This window comes from Hemiscyllium ocellatum, chromosome 45, assembly GCF_020745735.1.
Source record: "Hemiscyllium ocellatum isolate sHemOce1 chromosome 45, sHemOce1.pat.X.cur, whole genome shotgun sequence".
NCBI lineage: Eukaryota > Metazoa > Chordata > Chondrichthyes > Orectolobiformes > Hemiscylliidae > Hemiscyllium > Hemiscyllium ocellatum.
The window spans coordinates 16,172,472-16,196,326 of record NC_083445.1 but is presented as its reverse complement, the minus strand read 5'-3'; the positions used below and the strand labels follow the sequence as shown (position 1 = coordinate 16,196,326).

Below are 23,855 nucleotides of genomic sequence, written 5' to 3'. Positions count from 1 at the left end.
TTGGCCATGCTAAATTGCACCTAGTGTCCAGGGATGTGCAGACTAGATAGGCTAGCCATATGCAGGGTTCCAGAAACAGGGTAGGGGAAGGGTTTGAGCCGAATGCTCTGCGAAAGATTAATGTGACTTGATGGGCTGAATGGCCTGCTTCCAAACTGTTGAGATTTGATGATTAGATCAGATATCAAACTACTTGGTCAAAAAGGAATCTTTTGAATTAGCATGGTGGTACAGTGGTTAGCACTGCTGCCTCACAATGCCAGGGACCTGTGTTCAATTCCAGTCTTGGGTGATTATCGTGCAGAGGTTGCATGTTCTTCTCATATCTGCGTGGGTTTCCTCCAAGTGCTCAGGTTTGGCAGACCGGTCATGCTAATTTGTCCCATAGTGTCCAGGGATATGCAAATTAGGTGGATTCGTCAGTTACAGGAACAGTATGAGATGCTCCTCAGAGGGTCAGTGAAGGATTTATGGGCCAAATCGCATCTTTCTGCACCATAGGAATTCTGTTCTGTTCAAACTACCACCACTGAAAAAGAAAATTACCACAGCCCACATGGACCAATATACAGAATTACAGTACAAGTGAGGCAGTGCTGGAATAAGTGGTAAGTCTATATGTACAGGTAAAAGTGGCCTTGTGACTCAATGGTAGTGTCTTGCTTCTAAACAAGAGGCCCAGGTTCCAGTCTGACCCGTTCCAAAGGCTGACTTGTAAAATATGACTCAGATAAAAGAGAGTCATTTTTAAGGCCATGGGACATGAAGGGATTGGGGCGATATTAGCATAATGCTGTTATGGGCTTAATGTCATATATTCCTTTATGAGGAAACTGTCTAGAAATCTAAAGGCTCAGACTAATGTTATGGGAACATGGGTTCCCATGCCACCAGAGCACCTGGTGGATTATAATTTAAATTCAATCAATAAAATCTGGAGTCGAAAGTTACTAACAGTGACGGTCACTAAACCTATTATCGAGTGTTGTAAAACCTACTTGGTACACTAACGCCCTTAAGAGAAAAGATCTGCCATCTTACCTGGTCTGCCTCTATGCAACATTTAAACTGTTCTCTGGAATGAAGTAGCTAGTCACTCAGTTCAGAGCAAATAGGGATGGACAACAAGTGCTGGTGTTCCTAGCGATACCTGCATCCCTTGAAAGAGCTTATTTTTCTCCTTTTCTGAGAGCAATGACTGTTTGAAGGTAACAGAAAAAGTTTACAAGGATTCTGATAAATGCACGGTGCGTCATTGGCTTTTCAAATAGATGTGTAGAGTATAAACAGAATGTTGTGCTAAACCTTTCTGTTAATCACTGGTTAGACCTCAATTGGATTACTTTGCATAAAAGATGTCAAGAACTTGGAAAGGATGGAACAGCCATTTATTAAAATTATACCAGAAATGAGGAGCTTTATCAATATGGAGAAACCAGAGAAGTTGGGATTTTTCACTTCAGAGAAAAGAAGTTTAAGAGGATAAACAGGTCAGATGCTGGGAATTCACTTTCTCACTTCTAAAAGTCTGTCCGCCATTGGCAAGGCATAAGTCAGGGCTGTGTTGGAATACTCCCTGCTTGCTTGGATGGCTGCTGCTCCATTAACTTATTACCGACACACAGTGGTAACAGTGTACTATCTATAAGATGCATTGCAACCACTCAGCAAACCTCATTTGAATGCCTCCAAACTTTGAACTCCACAACCTAGAAGGACAAGGGCAACAGATATATTGAAACACAAATTCCCCTCCAAGCCACACACCATCCTGACTTAGAATCTTATTATCATTCCTTCAGTGTTACAGGGTCAAGATCCTGGAACTCCCTCCTTAACAGGACTTCAGATGTACCCATGCCACAGGGACTAAAGCAGTTCAAGGAGGTGGCTCATCACCACCTTCTCTAGTACAATCATGGATGGGCAATAAATGTTGACTCTGCCCACATCCCACATGATTAAAGAAAATTTTAAACACGTTTTATGTTACTTTCTTCTTCTTTTAACCAGAGAACTAATGGATGTAATGGATGTGTCAAATGTGCATACTTAAAGAGTGGAATGGACAACAACAGTGCATCTTTTGAAAAGTGTGACACAGAAAATTTCAACGAGACCCATACCGAATGCAAGTGTAATCAAGTGTCTGATTTTGTTGCACTGGCAAAAATGGTACAGTCCACAACTAAATTAATTCAATTTCAAATAGGGGATGAATTGACAACTTCTCATCATAAATTAAAACTGTGTATTTTCTAAAGGTATTCTTAATTAAAAAAGGAAATTCAGACTTTGATCCTAATGTATGCAATTGTGAATGTCATCTTCTAAGGAAAGTAGGTTGGTGGTGAATTAGTTGAGATGGCTAGCTCGTAGTTGAAAAAATAGAGGGTGAGCTCAGTTGCATGGAAAATTATAAGATCAACGGTAAAGCAGAAGATAGAATTGCAGATGTTATCGATTGTTATCAGAAAACAAAAGGAAGGTGCATAATGTGTGAATGTCATAATGTACCAAGGAACCATAAAATTGTCAGGAAATTCAATAGTAGAAGGCTTTGTATTTAAATGCATAAAGGAGTCAGAATGAACTAATGGTGCAAATCGAAGTAAATGAATTTGATCTATTGTCATAACAGAAACATGGTTACAAGGAGATAAAAACTGAGAACTCAACATTCAGGAATATTTGATCTTCTGGAACGATAGGTGGGATGGAAAAGGTGATGGGGTAGCCCTGGTAATAAGCAATGACATTTGGACAGTTGTGAGAGATGATCTAGGCTTACATGATGTGGACTTTATTTGGGCAGAGGTAATAAAAAAGAACGAGTGAAAGATGGCATTAGTAGGAGCAGTGTGCAGATCTCCAAATCGTAGACGCTCAGTGGGAAAATCTAAAAATCAACAAACAATACCATGAAAAAAAGAATCGAGCAATAATTATGCGTGATTTTAATCTTCATGTTAATTGACTTAATCAAATTGGCAAGGGTAGCTACTACAATAAATTCATAGAAAATATTACAGATAGTTTCTTAGAGCATTATGTCATGGAGCTAAACAGGGAACATTGTTTAACTTAAATAATGGCAATTACAAAATGAGATATAGTTAGCTAAAATGAACTAAGTGAATAGATTAGCAGGGAAATAGTAAGTAAGCAGTGGCAGTCATTTAAGGAGGTATTTCATGGCTCTTGCAAAAATACATCCCAGTAAGGAAAGATTCTCAGAGAAGATAAAACAGCCATGGCTAACCAAGGATGTTAAAAAGAGTATAAAGTTGAAAATAAAAACCAATAATGAGGCCAAAGTCAGTGATAGTGCTGAAGACTGGGATAATTTCAGAATTCAGCAAAGGAGAACCACAAAGATAACAATCACTGAGAAAATAATCTATGAGGCCAAGCTAGCAAGGAATATTGAAACTGACCATAAGAGCTTCTTTAAAAATATAAAAAAGAAGAGAGAGATCAAAGTGACTATATGCCCCTAGAAAATGAATCCAGGGAGATGATTTTGGGAAACAAGAAAATAGCAGAGGGGTTAACCAGATATTTTGCATCAGTCTTTAGAGGGGAAGATACTACAAACATTACATTTATATTGAAGAATGTGGGGAGGAACTAAACACCATCACCATTAGTAAAGGTGTAGCATTAGACAAACAAATAGGCTAAAGGCAGTTAAGTTCCCTGGCCCTGATGGCTTGCATTCTAGGGGCAGCTACATAGATAGTGGATGCATTGGCTATAATTTTCCAAAATCTGCAAAAGGATCAGCTATTGTGACAACTATATTCAAAAAGGGCGGGGTGCAAATAGCATGTACAATTGGTTCTGCTAATAACAGGTTTTCCTTCAACATAAATTGGTTTAACACGATTGAAGAGTTTAGACCATTGTTTATAGAATGCGAACTTTTTTTTTTATCTGTATTGGCTATAACTCGATTCTGGCCCCATCGGTTTAAATGGCGTGGCTAATGCGTGATTTTCTTGTAGTGCGAGATCGCATGAGAACAGAACTATCACAGCCAATAGTAATTACAGGCCGATTATCTTAACATCTACTGTTGGAAAAGTACTGGAAGCAATTATTAAGGAAGTAATAGAAGAACATTTCGAAAACCATAACCTAATTAGCATGGCTTCATGATAGGGAAATTGTATCAGACTAATTTCTTAGTATTTTTCAAGGAGGTCTCAACCAGAATGGATAGAGAGGAACCAGTATGTGTTGTATATAGTCTTCTAGAAGGCTTTTGACACAATATCTTACAAAAAGCTAAGTAATAGGAGAGGCCCACATTGCTGGAGGTAATCTTTTACCATAGATAGAGAACTGGCTAAAGCACAGGAAATGGTGAATGGGTATGAGGGATTCTTTCTCAGGTTGGTGGCTCATGACCAATGGGGTTCCACAGTGCTCAGTGCTTGGGCTACAACTGTTCATAAAATATATCAATGACTTGGAAGAAGAAAACAAATATACTGTAATCAAGTTTGCAGATAACACAAAACAGATGGAAAGGCACATTGTGAGAGGGAAACAAACAGTTTACAGAGAGGTATTAATAGGTTGACAAATGCAGTTTAATGTGTGAAAATGCGAAATTGTTCATTTTGGAAAGGAGAACAGAAGAACAGAATAATAGAATATTATTTAAATGGAGAAAAGTTGCAGAAAACTGCAAAACAAATGGACTTGGAGGGACTCGTTCACAAAACACAAAAGCTAGCACATAAGCACAGCAGGTAATCAGGAAGGCTAATTGAATATTGGCTCTTACTTCAAGGAGGCTGAATTATAAGAATAGGGAAGTGTTACTGCAATTGTACAAGATGCTGGTGAGGCCACTTCTGGAGTATTGTGAGCAATTTCATTGCATATTTAGGGAAAGATATTACTCTATTGGAGACAGTTTAGAGAAGGTTCACTAGGATGATTCTTGGTTTGGAGGGACTATCTTATGAGCAAAGGTTAAACAGGTTGGACTCTACTCATTGGAATTTAGAAGAATGAGAGGTTATCTCACTGAAATATACAGGAATTTTTAAGGGGCTTGACAGGATAAATGCTGTGATGATGTTTCCCTTCATGAGAGAGTCTAGGACCTGGGGCGTAATCTCAAAATAAAGGATCACTAAGGAGGAGTTTTTACCGTCTTATGGTTATGAGACTGTGGAATACCTTGCCACTGAGAGCTGTGGGCCAGAGTCCTTATGTAGTTTTAAGGCTGAGAGAGACAAATTCTTGATCATAGGGGAATCAAAGGAAAGTGGACGTAAGGAATTTCAGATCAGCCATGATCTACTGAATGGCACAGAATGTTCAAGGGGCCAAAGAGCATTTTCCTGCTCTTTTTTCTGATGGCCTTACGGTCTTAATGAAAACAGTGTAGGTTAAATGTCCCTTCCAGCTCTTGGATCTTGCCACCTTGCTTGTCCAATGCTACACCAGCAACTGTCTCTCACTCTTTGTGTGACAGAGAGAGATGTCTACAGTCTCTCGAAGCTAAATACCTACGCATTTAGAGAAATAGATAGTGACCCCTGTCCCCCTCATCACAACAACAACTTGCACTTTTAATAGAGAAGATCAACACAAGGAACTTAGCACAGCTGCAGGAACCACAGAGACCAAGTCTAATTAGGATAGCTGGGGTGGGTTTTAGGGATGCATATTTTAGGAGGAGAGGCAGATGAGAGCTGGAGGGAATTTCCAGGAGTTAGATGTGGGTGGACATCCCTTTTGTGCTCCACTGGTGCATCAGTTTAGATTTTATGCCAAAGATCTAGCTGGCAAGGGATTCAATGCACAACCTTCAGACTCAGGTCAGAGTGTTATACCCATTACGCCACATCACTAATCACTTAATAGACATTCATTAACCCAGTACAGGTGATAGCATTGCAACACAACTTACTTTAGACTGAAGGTATTGTTTAATATTTTGTTGCAGAGTTGCTGTTCATCTATACTAACGGACATCGGGATCTTTGTGACATTGGCATGTATGGCCATCACACTATTTGCACTGGCAATCTGTTCAGAGAAAAAAACAGTCATCTTCCTAAGTCTGTTGCTGGTGGAGCTGTCTGCCCTGACAGGTTTCGATGTAGTTGGGCATGTATTCGGCTTCAGGGTGAGATCATTGAATTTATAGACAGTAGAACTTACAAACTGAGTCAAGGTTACAGAATGCCCAATGATTAGATTGCTGGCCAGAATCCAGAGTTATATCATTGGGTCGGCGCTCAAGAAGATACAAAACTTATACAAAATACAAGTCCTGCTGCTCTGTCAAGCCTATGACAACACCTTTACAAAATACTTCCTCTTTCTCATTGCCTTTCCTTCCCAGCCAAGTAATCTGATGGGAAAAGGGTTACCAATCCTCCAGGATTGGGACGAGAGTCTCCAGGATCCTGGTGGATGCAACTGTGGAGAAAAGTCATAGGCACACTGAAAAAGAAATAGTGTTTTGTTGTTGTTTTCTTTGAATATTTCTCATCACCAATTATGAAGTACGGAAATCAGAGAACCAAAATCTTTTTTCTCACCAATGGTCAAGCATCATCAAATAGATGATCTATGGCTTATTTTGCTTTCTAATTGGCAGAGGAAGACAGTGTGTTACACACAGCATATTGGTCAGCTGAAGGCTGGAGCCCAGCGCAAGTTACATCCAGGAATATGTTTTATCACAGTCAGCAACCTATCGAGGAGCAGCAAAACAAAGTAATCAGTGATGGTAAAGGAAAACATACTGGAAAATTTCTCTCCAACACCCTTAGGTGATCAAAACTGATCCAAGAGATCACAGGGACCAAGAGTGACCTGTAAAGATAGTATATTGACTTTCTCTCTCATATGTTCTTATTGTGTAATATAATGTTCCCCAAACTATTTTCTGATGTGACCCCATTTTTATTGACTCAGATTTTGTATGACTTCCCAGGTGAAAATGTAGCAGGTAGGGAAGTACATATATAATTGAGTAGGGGGGAGGGGAGATGCCCCCATTTGCCCATCCATCCGTTTACCAACATTTCATCCCTACATCTTTCACTGCCAAACCCCGTTTTACCCTTTCTTTTATTAGTCTGACCACCACCTTCCCCTGATCTCCCATTCATGCGGTAGTTGATAAAAAGACAGGCAAAATGGACACCTAGCTCTTCACACAGCAGAAATCAGGCCTCACTGAGCATTCATTTAAGTCACACACTCCAGTGGAGAAATAGTGAGATATTAAAGGAGCCGCGCTGTGGTCAGGCATCAATCAGAGTTTCACAACAACCCTGGTTGAGAAGATTAGGGTGAATCCAAAGAGGTTCTTTAATTATATTAAAGGAAAAAGAATAGCTAGAAGAGAATAGGACCCCTTAAGGACCAAAGCTGACATACACATGTGGAACCGGAGGAGATGGTCAAGGTCTTCAGTGAATATTTCTCCTTTATGTTTACCGTGGAGGAAGACATGAAGACTCGGGAACTTGGAAAAGTTAGTAATCACATCTTGGAGTCAGTCCATATCACAGTAGAGGTGGTGTTGGATGTATTAGAATGGATGAACATGGATAAATCTCCTGGTCCTGACCAGATATATCCAAGAACACTGCAAGAGGCTAGAGAGGATATTGCAGGGGCTCTGGCTAATACTTTTGCACCATCATTAGCCACTGGTGAGGTTCCAGAAGTGTATAAGATCTTGGGAGGTATGGACTGGGTGAATGCACTCAGTCTTTTTTCACAGGGTTGGGGAATCAAGGACTGAAGGACATCAGTTAAGGTTAGAGGGGAAAGAATAAAAGGGAAACTGAGGGGCAACTTTTTTTTTACATAGAGGGCGTTGCACATGTGGAATGAGTTACCAGCAGAAGTAGTTGAGGCAGGTACATTAACAACATTTAAAAGGCATTTGGACAAACACATGGATAGGAAAGATTTATAAGGATATGAGTCAAGTGCAGGGAAATGGAGTTAGCATTGATGGACATTTTGATCGGCATAGACCAATTTGGGCCAAAGGGCCTGTCTCTGTGCTGTAAGAATTTATGAGTCGATGACTTTGAACAGCCATTGCTGCTTCCGATCTCACGAACCCAAAGTCTTGTTTTACAACTCTACTAGATATACTGGCTTGCATTCGTATGAATTGACAACATAATTTTTCCCAAAATAAAAATATTCCTGTAATTTAATACTTTTTTTATCATTGCTTTGCAGAATCATTTTGAAGATACTCAATCGATAATAACAATCACATGTTTAATTATCTCGGAGGTGTCTCTCATGGTCATGATCTTCATTTTTACACATTGTTCCTTAGCAAAGACACATGTTAGCAACTCTCACATTCATCTGTGTCTGAATTTGTTCTTAGCAAACATGCTGTTCATAACTCAAAGTGACAGAGTTTGTAACAAGGTAAGACAAATCCTCCACACCAAGCGGCAATTCCGTATCTAAAAACAACAATGAAAAGCTAAACCTCTCAATGGTGTCTGCTAACATAGCAGATAAAAGAACTGTATGACAATCAAGTAAATATTAATGTATTGATCATTACACAACGTCATTTCAAACTGAATGGAACACAATCCAAACTCTGCCTGTTCAAATGAAATTGAGATCACTGACTAAATCTAGAAACACAAATGGTTACATTTGGCCCCTTATGTCTGAAGTGTCTCACAACTCATACCTCAAGCAATTTAAAATTAAATCCATTGTCCTACCCTCTTTACCATAGTTCTAAAGTGCCTTCTGCTTCAAATTACTATTCCATTATCACTTCACTCCATTTAGGTAATAAGCTTCTTTCTTATTCTTCCTTCCAAAATGGATAATTTCACATTTATCCACATTATACTCTATTTGTCACATATTTGCCCACTTACTTAGCTATCTATATCTTTTGTAACCTCCTTGTGTCCTTTTGACAATTTACCTATTTATTGTTATGCCATCAACAAATTTAGTAACCACATCTGCCATCCCTTCATCCAAGTCATTTCTCTGAATTGTAAATAGTTGAGGACCAGCACCCAGACTTGTGACACCATTATTCTTTAATTTTTTGCCAAACTTAAATGATTTATTACTTCAAATCGGTTTCCTGTTCAGTGGCCAATCTTCCATCCATGCCAATAACCCTTTACACCATCAGCTTTTAATTTTCTGCAAAAAGCTTTGATGTGGCACCTTATCAAATACATTCTAGAAATTTAACTGTGGCACATCCACTTGTTCCCTTTTATCCAAAGCACGTGATACTCCTTTAAGGAGTCCAGTAGATTGATCAAACAGAGTTCATGTTTCCATGTGAAAGGGAATTTCTAGAATGTTTTGTTTCTATCTTTCATTGCTAAAGCTGATTATTTGCTTATTGCAATTGTGGGACCTCGCTGGCTGAAAATTAGCTGCTGTTTCCTCCAATACTGTCAACCCTTCAAAAAGGACCTCATTGGCCCACCTCCCACCACCAAACCATCATCTCCCAGACCATCCAGGACCTCATCACCTCAGGGGATCTCCCATCCACCGCCTCCAACCTCATAGTCCCACAACCCCGCACCGCCCGTTTCTACCTCCTGCCCAAAATCCACAAACCTGCCTGCCCCGGCCGACCCATTGTCTCAGCCTGCTCCTGCCCCACCGAACTCATCTCCCAATACCTCGACACGGTCCTGTCCCCTTTAGTCCAAGAACTCCCCACCTACGTTCGGGACACCACCCACGCCCTCCGCCTCCTCCAGGATTTTCGCTTCCCCGGTCCCCAACGCCTTATTTTCACTATGGACATCCAGTCCCTGTACACCTCCATCCCCCATCACGAAGGACTCAAAGCCCTCCGCTTCTTCCTTTCCCGCCGCACCAACCAGTACCCTTCCACTGACACCCTCCTTCGACTGACTGAACTGGTCCTCACCCTGAATAACTTCTCTTTTCAATCCTCCCACTTCCTCCAAACTAAAGGAGTTGCCATGGGCACCCGCATGGGCCCCAGCTATGCCTGCCTCTTCGTAGGATATGTGGAACAGTCCATCTTCCGCAACTACACTGGCACCACCCCCCACCTTTTCCTCCGCTACATCGATGACTGTATCGGCGCTGCCTCGTGCTCCCACGAGGAGGTTGAACAGTTCATCAACTTTACTAACACCTTCCATCCTGACCTGAAATTCACCTGGACTGTCTCAGACTCCTCCCTCCCCTTCCTAGACCTTTCCATTTCTATCTCGGGCGACCGACTCAACACAGACATCTATTATAAACCGACTGACTCCCACAGCTACCTGGACTACACCTCCTCCCACCCTGCCCCCTGTAAAAACGCCATCCCATATTCCCAATTCCTTCGTCTCCGCCGCATCTGCTCCCAGGAGGACCAATTCCAACACCGCACAGCCCAGATGGCCTCCTTCTTCAAGGACCGCAGATTCCCCCCAGACGTGATCGACGATGCCCTCCACCGCATCTCCTCCACTTCCCGCTCCTCCGCCCTTGAGCCCCGCTCCTCCAACCGCCACCAAGACAGAACCCCACTGGTTCTCACCTACCACCCCACCAACCTGCACATACAACGTATCATCCGCCGCCATTTCCGCCACCTCCAAACGGACCCCACCACCAAGGATATATTTCCCTCCCCTCCCCTATCAGCGTTCCGCAAGGACCACTCCCTTCGTGACTCCCTTGTCAGATCCACACCCCCCACCAACCCAACCTCCACCCCCGGCACCTTCCCCTGCAACCGCAGGAAATGTAAAACTTGCGCCCACACCTCCACACTCACTTCCCTCCAAGGCCCCAAGGGATCCTTCCATATCCGCCACAAGTTCACCTGTACCTCCACACACATCATCTATTGCATCCGCTGCACCCGATGTGGCCTCCTCTATATTGGTGAGACAGGCCGCTTACTTGCGGAACGCTTCAGAGAACACCTCTGGGCCGCCCGAACCAACCAACCCAATCACCCCGTGGCTCAACACTTTAACTCCCCCTCCCACTCCACCGAGGACATGCAAGTCCTTGGACTCCTCCACCGGCAGAACACAACTACACGACGGCTGGAGGAGGAGCGCCTCATCTTCCGCCTGGGAACCCTCCAACCACAAGGTATGAATTCAGATTTCTCCAGCTTCCTCATTTCCCCTCCCCCCACCTTGTCTCAGTCGGTTCCCTCAACTCAGCACCGCCCTCCTAACCTGCAATCCTCTTCCTGACCTCTCCGCCCCCACCCCACTCCGGCCTATCACCCTCACCTTGACCTCCTTCCACCTATCCCACCTCCATCGCCCCTCCCCCTAGTCCCTCCTCCCTACCTTTTATCTCAGCCTGCTTGGCTCTCTCTCTCTTATTCCTGATGAAGGGCTTATGCTCGAAACGTCGAATTCTCTATTCCTGAGATGCTGCCTGGCCTGCTGTGCTTTGACCAGCAACACATTTGCAGCTGTAAAACACTTTAGGTTGGTTTGAGTTTATAAAAGCTCTATTGAATGACATTATGATGTTCAAAATCTCTACTATGTCAGTACTTAGTCCTTGTGCTCCAAGTGAATTATCTCTTAAATTTAAAGTTGCTCCTTCCCTTATAACTATACTTTCCCATTTCTATCCCATATCCCATTTCATTCATTGTATCAACTGGAAGAAAATCCTTATAAATCAAAATGCAGATGTCCATCCACACATTTGTTTTAAATGGAGCATTGAGATTGTTGACAAACTCCCGAAGGAACTCTATTTGCTTGCAAATGGTTTCTTAATTTTAAAAAAAGGCAGTAATTTTGCAAAATATGCCATGATCTTACTAAATGGCAGAGCGGACCCGATGGGCCGATTGGCCTACTGTGCTCCTATATCTCAAGGTCTCATGTTTAAAAAGTTATTGTTCAATTAGTTCACCCCTTTCTATGACTTACCTTTGAACAGTAAAAACATTGGGACTGAAAATGATCAGTATTATTTTGTTTTCAAACAAGTCTACCATATTATCAATGCAATCAAATATTTTCTGATTTTTGTGTGAAATTCTATGGCCTTTGTGGCTTCAGCAAGGTAAAAAGGTCGCTGAGAGATGGGCATTCATCCACTCTTCAGGGTCATCGAATCTTCCATTAACACATTTTGTCCTCTTTCCCGATCCATGCCTCAAAGGCAGTTTTATTAACTTCATGCTGTCATTATTGTTAACTTTATACTGCTTGAGTAATGCCTTACATTTACAAACCAACATGGCTTAGAACATAGAACACTGTAGCACAGTACAAGCCCTTTGGCCCTCGATGTTTGTGACGACCTTTTTACCTACTCTTAAGATCAAGCTAACTGACATACCCTTCATTTTACTATCATCCATGTGCCTACCCAAGAGTCGCTTAAATGTATCTAATGTGTCCAACTCAACTGTCACTGCTGGCAGTGCATTCCACAAACCCACCACTCTCTGTTTAAAGATCCAACCTCTGACATCCCCCTCCAACTTTCCTCCAATTACCTTTAAATTCTACCCCCTCCTGATAGCCATTTCTGCTCTGGTTAAAAGTCTCCAACTATTCATTCTATCTATGCCTCTCATCATCTTGTACACCTCAACTACCACCCTGTCTCTTCTATGGGCCAGCCAATTCTGTATCCAGACAGCCAAATTTCCCTGATCCCATGCTTATGTACTTTCTGAAATGAGCCTATTATGGGGAACATTATCAAACGCCTTGCTAAAATCCATGTTCACCACATCCAGTGCTCTACCTTCATCAATGTGTCAAAGGATTCAATAAGGGGCATGACCTGCCCCTCACAAATCCATGCTGACCATCCCAAATCAAACTATGCTTTTCCAAATAATCATAAATCTTGTCTCTCAGAATACTCTCCAATAATTTGCCCACCACAGATGGAAGACTGAATGGTCTGTAATTCTCAGGTTTATCCCTATTCCCTTTCTTGAACAAGGGAATAACATTTTTTGCCACCCTCCAATCATCTGGTAATACTCCAATGTACAGTGAGGATGCAAAGATCATTGCCTCAACAATTTCTTTCCTCACTTCCCCTAGTCACCTTAGGTATATCCCATCGGGCCCACGGGACTTATCTATCCTCGTGTTTATCAAAATTTCTGGCACATCCTCATGCTCAAACAGGTTGATGTTAAGAACATCAGCTTGTTTCACGCTGTCCTCACAAACAACAAGGTTCCTCTCACTAATGAATACTGAAGCAAAGTATTCATTAAGGACCTCCTCGACCTCCTCCAACTCCAGGCACAAGTTTCCTCCACTATCCCTGATTGGCCTTACATCGTCGTCTTCACATTAGTGTAGAACGCCTTGGGGTTTTCCTTAATCCTACCGGCCAAGGTTTTCTCATGCCCCCTTCTCGCTCTCCTAAGTCTATTCTTCAGCTTCTTCCTAGTTATCTTGTAACCCTCTAGAACCCTGTCTGATTCTTCCTTTCTCAACCTTAAGTAACCTTCCTCCTTCCTCTTGACTAATTATTCCACATCTCTTGTCACCCAAGGATCCTTCATCCCATCATCCCTTCCTTGCTTCAGTGGGACAAACCTATCCAGCAAGTGCTCCCTGAACAACCTCCACATTTATGGCGTGCATTTCCCTGAGAAAATCTGTTCCCAATTTATGCTCCACAGTTTCTGCCTAATAGCATTATAATCCCTTCTCCCCCAATTAAATACTTTCCCATACTGTCTACTCCTATCCCTTTCCATGACTATAGTAAAGGTCAGGGAGTTGTGATCACTATCACCAAAATGCTCTCCCACTGAGAGATGTGACAACTGACCTGGTTTGTCGCCAAGCACCAAATCCAATTTAGTTGGCCCATCTACACAGCCTAGATTAGAGTGGGGCTGGAAAAGCACAGCAGGTCAGGCAGCATCCGAGGAGCAGGAAAGTTGACGTTTCATGCAAAAGCCCTTAATCAGATGGTGCCTGACCTGCTGTGCTTTTCCAGTACCACACTAGTCTAGACTCTAATTTCCAGCATCTGCAGTCTTCACTTTGTCTACTTTGGCCTCTCGACATACTGAGACAGGAATCCTTCCTGGACACACCTGGCAAAATCTGCTCCATCCAAACTATTTGCAGGAAGAAGGTTCCAATCAATGAGGGAAGATGAAGTCACCCATGACAACAACTCTGTTACCTTTGCACCTTTCCAAAATCTGCCTCCCAATCTGCTCCTCTCTGTCTGTGTTGCTACCGGGGGAGGGGGGGGGCATTATATAGAAAACTCCCAATAAAATGCCGTTCCTTTACTGTTTCTGACCTCCACCCATACTGACTCAGTACACAAACTCTCCTTGGTAACCTCCCTTTCTGCAGCTGTGATACTATCCCCAATTATCAATGCCACTCCCTCACCTCTTTTACTCCCTCCCTATTCCTTTTGGAATATCTAAACCCTGGAAAATCTAGCATTCATGCCCCCATGATACCCCAGTCTCCGTACTGGCCAGGACATCGTAATTCCAAGTACTGATCACCCTTACTCCTGACACTTCTTGCATTAAAATAGACACACTTCAACCCATCATATTGACTGCAACTTTGCCCTATGAACTGTCTATCCTTGCTCAGACTCTCTACATGTAATATCTGGCTGTTTACCAGCTACGTCATCCTCTGAACCATCCCCAAGCCAAACTAGTTTAAACCCTCAAAAAGAGCTCTAGCAAACCTCCCACTCAGGATATTAGTGACCCTCAAATTCAGGTGCAACTTGTCCTCCTTGTACAGGTCCCACCTTCCCCAGAAGGTATCCCAATGATCCACATAACTGAAGCCTTCCCTCCTGCATCAGCTTCTTGGATTTTATCATTTGAAGCAGCAGCTTCCAGTGTCATCCATCTTGATGCAGGCCATAACAGTGACATGCTCCGCTCTTCGTTTTCAACCATGACACTCTTCAATAGCAAACAACAAAATGGGAGAAGACAGGGAAATTGTCCAGTTTTATCTGTGTAAAATGTCTACTGCTGCATTTGCCTGAGGCTTCATGCTCCAGCTTGGTATGACTCCACTCCAATTAAGTTGCCACAGTTTTATGGCAAATGTGCATGACTTCAGGTGACTCAGTTACCAGTCTGGTACTTTTGCTTATCGCAGGTACTCTTCCATTGGATTTTCTATCCTGTTGGTGTGAATGGCTGACAACTTCATCAAAACCAAAGTTTGGTGTTAGCCAAATTTGTCTCTCATAATTTCACTGTTAGCAGAAATGTCAAATAATCTACCAATTTGGCTGTAACATATCAATTCATATCTTCCCTTGATTTTCAGACAGTGTGTAGAATCACTGCTATCGGGTTACATTATCTCTATTTGACGGTGTTCGCTTGGATGTTTCTGGAGGGACTACAACTTTACCTCATGTCAATTAACCTGAAGAACATGAGGGTTGCCAGTTCTACCACCATGCAAAAATTCAAGATCCCATTGTGCTATTTATTCCCTGTTGTGTTCGTGGTGCTTTCCGCAACAACATGTCCAAATGCATGTGTATCAGATTATCAGTGAGTATTGGATATCTTTGTTTTACTTCCAACTCCACCCCCACCACACCTCCTTTCCAAGGATTTTACCTTGAAAACCATGTCATAGTTTTTGTATTATAATTGCCTCCTGGACTTATCCAATGCCAAGATCTTCTCTGTTTTCTCCCTTCATTTTCTGAACGAGCAGCAGACTATTCTGGTCTTAGTCATGTTGCCTTTGGAAGTTTGCTACGCTGTGCAAACTGGCTGACCCATTTCCTATATTAAAACTAGGAGGATTCAGTGGTGGATAGCTTTCCTACCTCTGAATCCTGAGGCTGTGAGCTCAAATCCAACTCCAAGATTTGAGTCCATAACTCAAGCATTTGAGGGAATGCTCCACTGTTGGAAATACCTTTCAAATGAGATATGGCTACCTTAGGTGGGTGTAAAATATCAAGAGGACCTAATTTGCTCAAATGCACTTTAGGAAGCCCTGAGGTTGTGAAAGTTTCTGCATCATTTTAAGTTATTTTCTTTCAAAAATACTCACAGAAACATCAGGAGAAAGGATGTGCCTTTGCATCAACAATTAATGAGAGTTTCATGAACTGTCACAGAAGGAAGAAAATCAAGGTTCTGCTAAAACTTGGTGTGGAAAATAAAACCACAGCAGATAAACTTAATAAATGCTTTGATCCTCCATAATGAGATCCCCTTGTGGCTACATGGATAAATCCTTCTGAAGATTGTCATTTAAAATAATTAAAGAAATATTCCAAACCAAGACTTAATTGCTTGGTTATGGAATCTAACTGCATGCCCATATATCACTGCATTGGAACTAAAAGCATTTGAATCATTGAGCAACACAGCATTTAAAAGGTCATTTATTCAACTGTGCTTGTGCCATTTCCAACTTATTCATACTCCCCATCTGCCTGAACTTTCTTTCCTTTAAGTCAAATGGCTTTTCCAAAGGTGCAGCTAAATCTGCTTCTACTACCCTTTCTGGCAGTGCACTCGAATCATAGAACGACGTGAATCTGTGTTTTAACCTGTGATTAATACCTGCATATTTTGTTTCTTCCACTGCAGCTGCTTTGTAGACAAAGAAAATAATTGGTACTTCTCCGGACCTGTGCTTCTGATAATTTTGGTAACTAAATCCTTGTTTCAATTTTTGCTGCTTTGTTAGTGTTCTCTTTTCTTTTACTCTTTTCACAGACGAGTTGAACATGAATGTAGCTATCAGGAAAAAAATCTGCCATTTACCTTATTGGTATTCAGTAGTGGATAGCCTTCCTGCCTCTGAATCCTGAGGCTGTGAGCTCAAGTCCTACTTTAAGATTTGAGCCCATAACTCAAATTTTTGAGTGAATGCTCCACTGTTGGAAATACTATCTTTCAAATGAGGTATTAAACCAAGGCTATCTCAGGTGGGTGTAAAATATCCTGTGATTTCATCTCAAAAAGTAGCAGTGGACTTATATCTGGTATCTCACCCACAGTTACCCCTTTAGCCATTGCTAATAAAACTGATTACTGTTACAGTCCTTGCTGTGTGAAAACTGGTTGCTGTGTTTCTTAAAATTCAATTGTGACGACAGTCCAAAGTACTTCATTGTCTGGAAAGCATTTTAGAATGTCCTGAGATTATGGAAGGTGCTATATAAATGCAAGTCTTGCTTTCATTTCTAATAAGCTTAGGGTTTCATACTATTTCACTGCTCATCATAAACAAGTTTAACTTTCCAGGGCTAATGGCCGTCTCACATTATATGTAGGAAAAGACTCATTTGTAGGGCTTTGGAATGATTCAATGTTTGATCCAGGCAGGACAATGCTAGTTGAGTCAAACTTAAATATAACAGTGGCATCAATTGAGGGTTTCAGCTGTGATTGGGTGGTAGGGTAGTGATGGAAACCCTAACAAACAATGAGAAATGTTCTGAATGTAAGGTGAAAAGTTGAGCTCAGTGTGAAACAAGATGGATGGAGCAAGATGAATTCTAAAGAGGTATCTGGGGGGCAATGTGATTGAGGGCAACCAGAAGTACAGAGATAATAGGAGACATAATGATGGATTTTGGATGTGTTGGGATTCACTGGGAAGAAAACTTTGACTCAATTAACTCTTGAATTCAGATGCCAGAAAACCTTTCTTGAGACAATGCTGAGGGGGAAATGGAGGACTTTGTTGTCATTGATGTGACCTCCAAGAGGCAGCACATAAATGTTTACCGGGGGAAAAGAAGGATGGTTTCCTAAAACACACACTTTGCTGGAAAGAATTGGTGAGGATCTGTTATTGCCTAGTCAAGTTGGGTTGTCGGACTCATAATCCATTCCATAAGGAACACTTGGTTCTGTACTAGCCATGAACATTATGTTTTTGGATTAGTGATGCTGGAAGAGCACAGCAGTTCAGGCAGCATCCGAGCAGCAGCAAAATCGACGTTTCGGGCAAAAGCCCTTCATCAGGAATAAAGCCTGAAGCATGGAGAGATAAGCTAGAGGAGGGTGGGGGGGGTGGGGAGAAAGTAGCATGGAGTACAATAGGTGAGTGGGGGAGGGGATGAAGGTGATAGGTCAGGGAGGAGGGTGGAGTGGATAGGTGGAAAAGAAGATAGGCAATAAGTCCAGTCATGGAGACAGAGCTGAGCTGGAAGTTTGGAACTAGGGTGAGGTGGGGGAAGGGGAAATGAGGAAACTGTTGAAGTCCACATTGATGCCCTAGGGTCGAAGTGTTCCAAGGCGGAAGATGAGGCGTTCTCCCTCCAGGCGTCTGGTGGTGAGAGAGAGCAGCGGTGAAGGAGGCCCAGGACCTCCATATCCTTGGGAGTGGGAGGGGGAGTTGAAATGTTAGGCCACAGAGCGGTGTGATTGATTGGTGCGGGTGTCCCGGAGATGTTCCCTAAAGCGCTCTGCTAGGAGGCGTCCAGTCTCCCCAATGTAGAGGAGATCACATCAGAAGCAACGGATGCAATAAATTATATTAGTGGATGTGCAGGTAAAACTTTGATGGATGTGGAAGGCTCCTTTAGGGCCTTGGATAGAGGTGAGGGAGGTGGTGTGGGCGCAGGTTTTGCAGTTCCTGCGGTGGCAGGGAAAGATGCCAGGATGGGAGGGTGGGTTGTAGGGGTGCCTGAGCAGGTAGTCACGGAGGGAACGGTCTTTGAGGAAGGCAGAAAGGGGTGGGGTCTTTTTGGAGGTGGCGGATGATTTGGTTTATGCGAAGGTTGGTAGGGTGGAAGGTGAGCACCAGGGGTGTTCTGTCCTTGTTACGGTTGGAGGGGTGGGATCTGAGGGCGGAGGTGCGGGATGAGGACGAGATGCATTGGAGGGCATTTTTAACCACATGGGAAGGGAAATTGTGGTGTCTAAAGAAGGAGACCATCTGGTGTGTCCTGTGGTGGAACTGGTCCTCCTGGGAGCAGATAAGGCGGAGGCATTGGGAATACGGGATGGCATTTTTGCAAGAGGTAGAGTGGGAAGAGGTGTAATCCAGGTAACTGTGGGAGTCGGTGGGTTTGTAAAAAATGTCAGTATCAAGTCGGTCGTCATTAATGGAGATGGAGAGGTCTAAGAAGGGGAGGGAGGTGTCAGAGATGGTCCAGTAAATTTAAGGTCAGGGTAGAATGTGTTGGTGAAGTTGATGAATTGCTCAACCTCCTCGTGGGAGCACAAGGTGGCGCAATGCAGTCATCAATGTAGCGGAGGAAGAGGTGGGGAGTGGTGCCGGTCTAATCACGGAAGATCAACTGTTCTATGTAGCCAACAAAGAGATAGGCATAGCTGGGGCCTATACATGTGCCCACGGCTACCCCTTTGATTTGGAGGAAGTGGGAGGATTCGAAGGAGAAATTGTTACGGGTGAGGACCAGTTCGGCCAAACGAATGAGTGTGTCGGTGGAAGGGTACTGTTGGGGACGTCGGGAGAGGAAAAAACGGAGGGCTTGGAGGCCCTGGTCATGGCGGATGGAGGTGTAGAGGGATTGGATATCCATGATGAAGATGAGGAATTGGGGGCCGGGGAAACAGAAGTCTTCGAGGAGATGGAGGGCGTGCGTGGTATCTCGAATGTATGCGGGGAGTTCCTGGACTAGGGGGGATAGGACAGTGTCGAGGTAGGTAGAGATGAGTTCAGTGGGGCAGGAGCATGCTGAGACAATGGGTCAGCCAGGTGGTCAGGCTTGTAGATCTTGGAAAGGAGGTAGAACCGGGTAGTGAGGGGTTCCCGGACTATGAGGTTGGAAGCTGTGGGTGGGAGATCTCCTGAGGTGATGCAGTTCTGTATGGTCTGGGAGATGATGGTTTGGTGATGGTGGGTGGGGTCATGGTCGAGGGGGCGGTAGGAAGAGGTGTCCTCGAGTTGGCTTTTGGCTTCAGCAGTATAGAGGCCAGTGCGCCAGACTACCACTGCGCCCCCTTTATCTGCTGGCTTCTGGTGAGATTGGAATTGGAGGGCTACGCATTGTGAGGGTGAGAGGTTGGAGTGGGGGAGGGAGGTAGACAGGTTGAGTCGTTAATGTCCCGGCGGCAGTTGGAAATGAAGAGGTCGAAGTGGAGTAATAGGCCAGCGCGGGGTGTCCAGGTGGATGCAGTGTATTGGAAGTGGGCGAAGGGGTCCTCGGAAGGTGGGCGGGAGTCCTGATTGTGAAAGTAAGCTCAGAGGTGGAAGAAGTGTTCGACGTCACGGTGTGTATTAAATTCATGGATGCGTGGACGGAGGGGGATGAAGGTGAGCCCTTTGCTGAGGACTGATCGTTCATCCTCAGTGATAGAAAGGTCTGGAGGGATGGTGAAAACTCGACAGGGCTGGGAGATGGGACTTGGTGTGGATGTGGAGCTGGGAGTGGGGGCGGAGCCGGTAACTGGAGTGGGTGTGATGGTGGGGGGAATGGGGAGGTGGAGTCATAAGCAGGGGTGGTGTTCCCCTCAGGGTTCTGGGGGGCCGGGAATGGAGACAGTGGGATATGTGGGGGGGGCGTGTCAGCAGAATGCAGGTGAGTGGCTTTGGTGGGGGTGGAAGTGGTGGCAGACACAGCATTAGGGGTGGCGGAAGTCACTGAGCGTGTGACATCAGCGATGATGTGAGGGTGGAAGTGATGTCATGTGTGATGTATGAGGAATTGTGAGGGGCAGAAGTGGTTGTGGAAGTGGCCATGATGGAGGCGGAAGTGACATCGTCAAATCAGCATGATCATTATGTTACTGGACTAGTAATCCTTAAGCCTTGCTTAGCCACCCTGGAGACGTGAATTCAAATCCCAACACCACAACAGCTGGGGAATAAAAATTCAACTCATGAACTAAATCTGGAATTTAAAAAAAAAGTAACCATGAAACCATTGAATTGTTATAAAAATCCATCTTATTTGCTGATGTCACGAAATAGAGGATCTGCCAACTTACTAGACCTGACCACTACAGAACACAAGACCCAAAGCAATATAGTCATCTGACAGGGCATGCAAATCACTTAGTTTTAATCAAGTAGGTAGCTCATCACACTCTTCTCAAGGGCAGTTCAGAATGGACAATAAATAAATAATTGAAGTGATGAAGAGTCATCTACACTCAAAGTGTTAGCTTGCTGTCTCTCTATGGATGCTGTCTGACCTGCTGTAATCTTCAACATTTGTTGTTTTCAATTGAAGTGAATCCCATATTTCATTAAAGAATAAAATAAAAACAAATGTATAGCCAGTAGGAAACCATGTAAAAATAAGTACATATTCATGTCAAAATCTTTCTATTAGGCATCTTAAGTTGTTATACTAATTTCCAATGCACTTTAGGGTGTTTCTCATGCGAACTTGCTTATGTTTTATATGCCCTGGAAAAGCTGACTGATTATGTTAAGATCCAGATATTCTAATTGTCCTGCAGGTTAATATTGTCATGTTCGGTAGAACATTCTGGATACTGACTGAGCAGATTTCTAAACGCAACACTGAAATATCACAAATCAAAGACTCCAGGTGTGTTGAATTACATTAATGAATATTTTCCCAACTCCAAGGAAATGCATCTAAGGAGGTAGAATGGGTGTTATAGCAAATCAGCTGTCTGAGTGAGGTGCCTGATGGCTGGAGGGTGGCTGACATTGAATCTTTGTTTCAGAAAGTTTGTAAGTCTACAGGAACTGTAGACCTGTGAGTTTGACTTTGGTTGTGGGTAAATTGTTGGAGGTGATGATAAATGTTAGGATTATGGATAATTAGAGAGAAAAACTAAAGCATGGTTTAGTGTCAGGAAAATTGCGTCTCTCAAACTTGATTGAGTGTTTTGAAGAGGTTACCAAAAGGGCTGATGGCAGAGCAGTAGACACTGTTTATTGTAGACTAATTAGTAAAGTTAGGTCGCATGGGATTCAGGGTGAGCTTGCTAATTGATTACATAATTGCTTTATGTCAAGGAGTAATGGTGAAGGGTTGTTTTTGACTGGAGGCCTGTGATCAGCGGAGTTCAAGCCAGGGATTGGTTCTAGGTCCTCTTTTGTTTGTCAATTATATAAATGATTTGAATGATAATATAGAAGGCATGGTTAGTAAGTTTGCAGATGACACCAAAATTGATGGCATTGTAGACATTAAGAAGGTTTTCCAAAATTACAATCGGCTGAAAAAACGGCAGATGGAGTTAAATCTGGTTAAATTTGCACTTTGCTATAAACAAACAAGGGTAGGGCTTATATAATTAATGGTAGGGCCTTGGGTAGTGTTGTAGAACTGAGGGATCTGGGGTGCAGGTACATAATTCTTTAAAGCTTGCAACAAATGTAGTCAGGGCGGTTAAAAAGGCGTTTGGCACCATTGCCTTCATTGCTCAGTCCTTCGAGCATAGGAGTTCAGACATAATGTTGAGGTCATACAGGACATTGGTGAAGCTCTTCAGGAATACAGTGTCAAGTTCTGATTGCCCAGTTATAGGAAGGATATTATCATGAAGGAGTGGGTTCAGGAGAGATTTACCAGGACATTGCTGGGTATGGAAGGTTTGAGTTACAAAGAAAGGCTGGATAAGCTGAGACATTTTTCCACTGGAGCATAGGAGGTTGAAAGGTGACCTGATAGAATTTATAAAATAATGAGAGGCCTTAGTGAGTTTTGAGAAGATTTGTAGCTCAGGATGAGGTTTTGGATGTAGGTTTGCTCACTGAGCTGAAAGGTTCATTTCCAGAAGTTTCGTTACCTAGTAAGGTAACAAAACATCTGGAAATTAACCTTTCAGCTCAGCGAGCAAACCTACATCCAATATGGAGAGGTATAGATAGGGAAAGCACAACTACCATCTACTCTAAGGTGGGGAATTCCAAGACGAGGGGCACATTTTTAAGGAGAGGAGAGATTTTAAAAAGACATGACAGGCAAACAGTTGTGGAATGAACCTCCTGAGGAAGTGGTGGATGCATGTACCATTACAACATTTAAAAGACATTTGGATAGATACATGAATAGGAGAGATTTAGCGGGATATGGGCCAGGAGCAGGCAAGTGGGACTAGTTTAGTTTGGAATTATGTTCGGCATGGACTGGTTGGACCAAAAGGTCTGTTTCTGTGCTGTATGACTCTATGACTATGTTTTACACACTATTAACTTTCTTTTCCAAAAGGTATATCTTGGAAAGTTTCCAGTATTAAAGCATTACTCGATTCCATATTGATTTTTCTATGAAATATTAAATGTCCAGTTTATAAGAACTATGCACTATAGAAAGGCACTTGGGCCATCATGTTCAAGCTAGATATTTGTAAGTGCTATCCAGTTTGTTCCTGTGCAACTATTTCCCCATATTCATGCACTTTTTTCCTCGTGTTCCTCCAGTTCACTTTCAGAGGTTACTGTTGAATATGCTTCCACCACCCTTTCAGGCAGGGCATTCCACTCCACATCACAGTAGTGTGCTGCATTTAAAGACATTCTACTTATCATTGTATTGGCTGTTATTTGGGAGTTATATTAAAACTGTTACCAGTGATTGGTAGTCCCCTAGTTCCCAATCCCCTTGCCAGAATTTCATGTTACAGATAACAAGACCAATTTAATTGAACTCCTATCACCAAGAAGAGTGTGACACTAACTTCAGAAGGGGTGAATGGAAGGCAATATTAGAGGATTTGAGTGCTGGGGCTTGGAGATTTATGAAGCTGAAATTGTTCATATTTAATGGCTTGAGCAAAACTCATCAGCATACTTTAATACAATTTTGTTACAACAGAATCATTTTGTTTCCTTTTGCAGAATGCTGACATTTAAAATACTTTTTCAGCTAATTATCTTGGGATGCCCCTGGATTATTGGATTCTTTGTTAACAAAGGTTCCAGTGA

The 23,855-nt window shown here is 42.9% G+C and overlaps 1 protein-coding gene across 1 annotated transcript in view; it reads left to right on the top strand.

Annotated features, from left to right (window-relative positions):
• LOC132835873 (adhesion G protein-coupled receptor L4-like) overlaps positions 1-16,753 on the top strand; it is a 39,441-nt gene extending 22,688 nt beyond the window's left edge. Inside the window, exons 7-9 of the mRNA XM_060854971.1 lie at positions 2,014-2,175; positions 5,969-6,151; positions 16,745-16,753. Coding sequence (XP_060710954.1) covers positions 2,014-2,175; positions 5,969-6,151; positions 16,745-16,753 — 354 coding nt within the window. The remainder of the gene's footprint in view (positions 1-2,013; positions 2,176-5,968; positions 6,152-16,744) is intronic.
• The last annotated feature ends 7,102 nt before the right edge of the window (positions 16,754-23,855 follow it).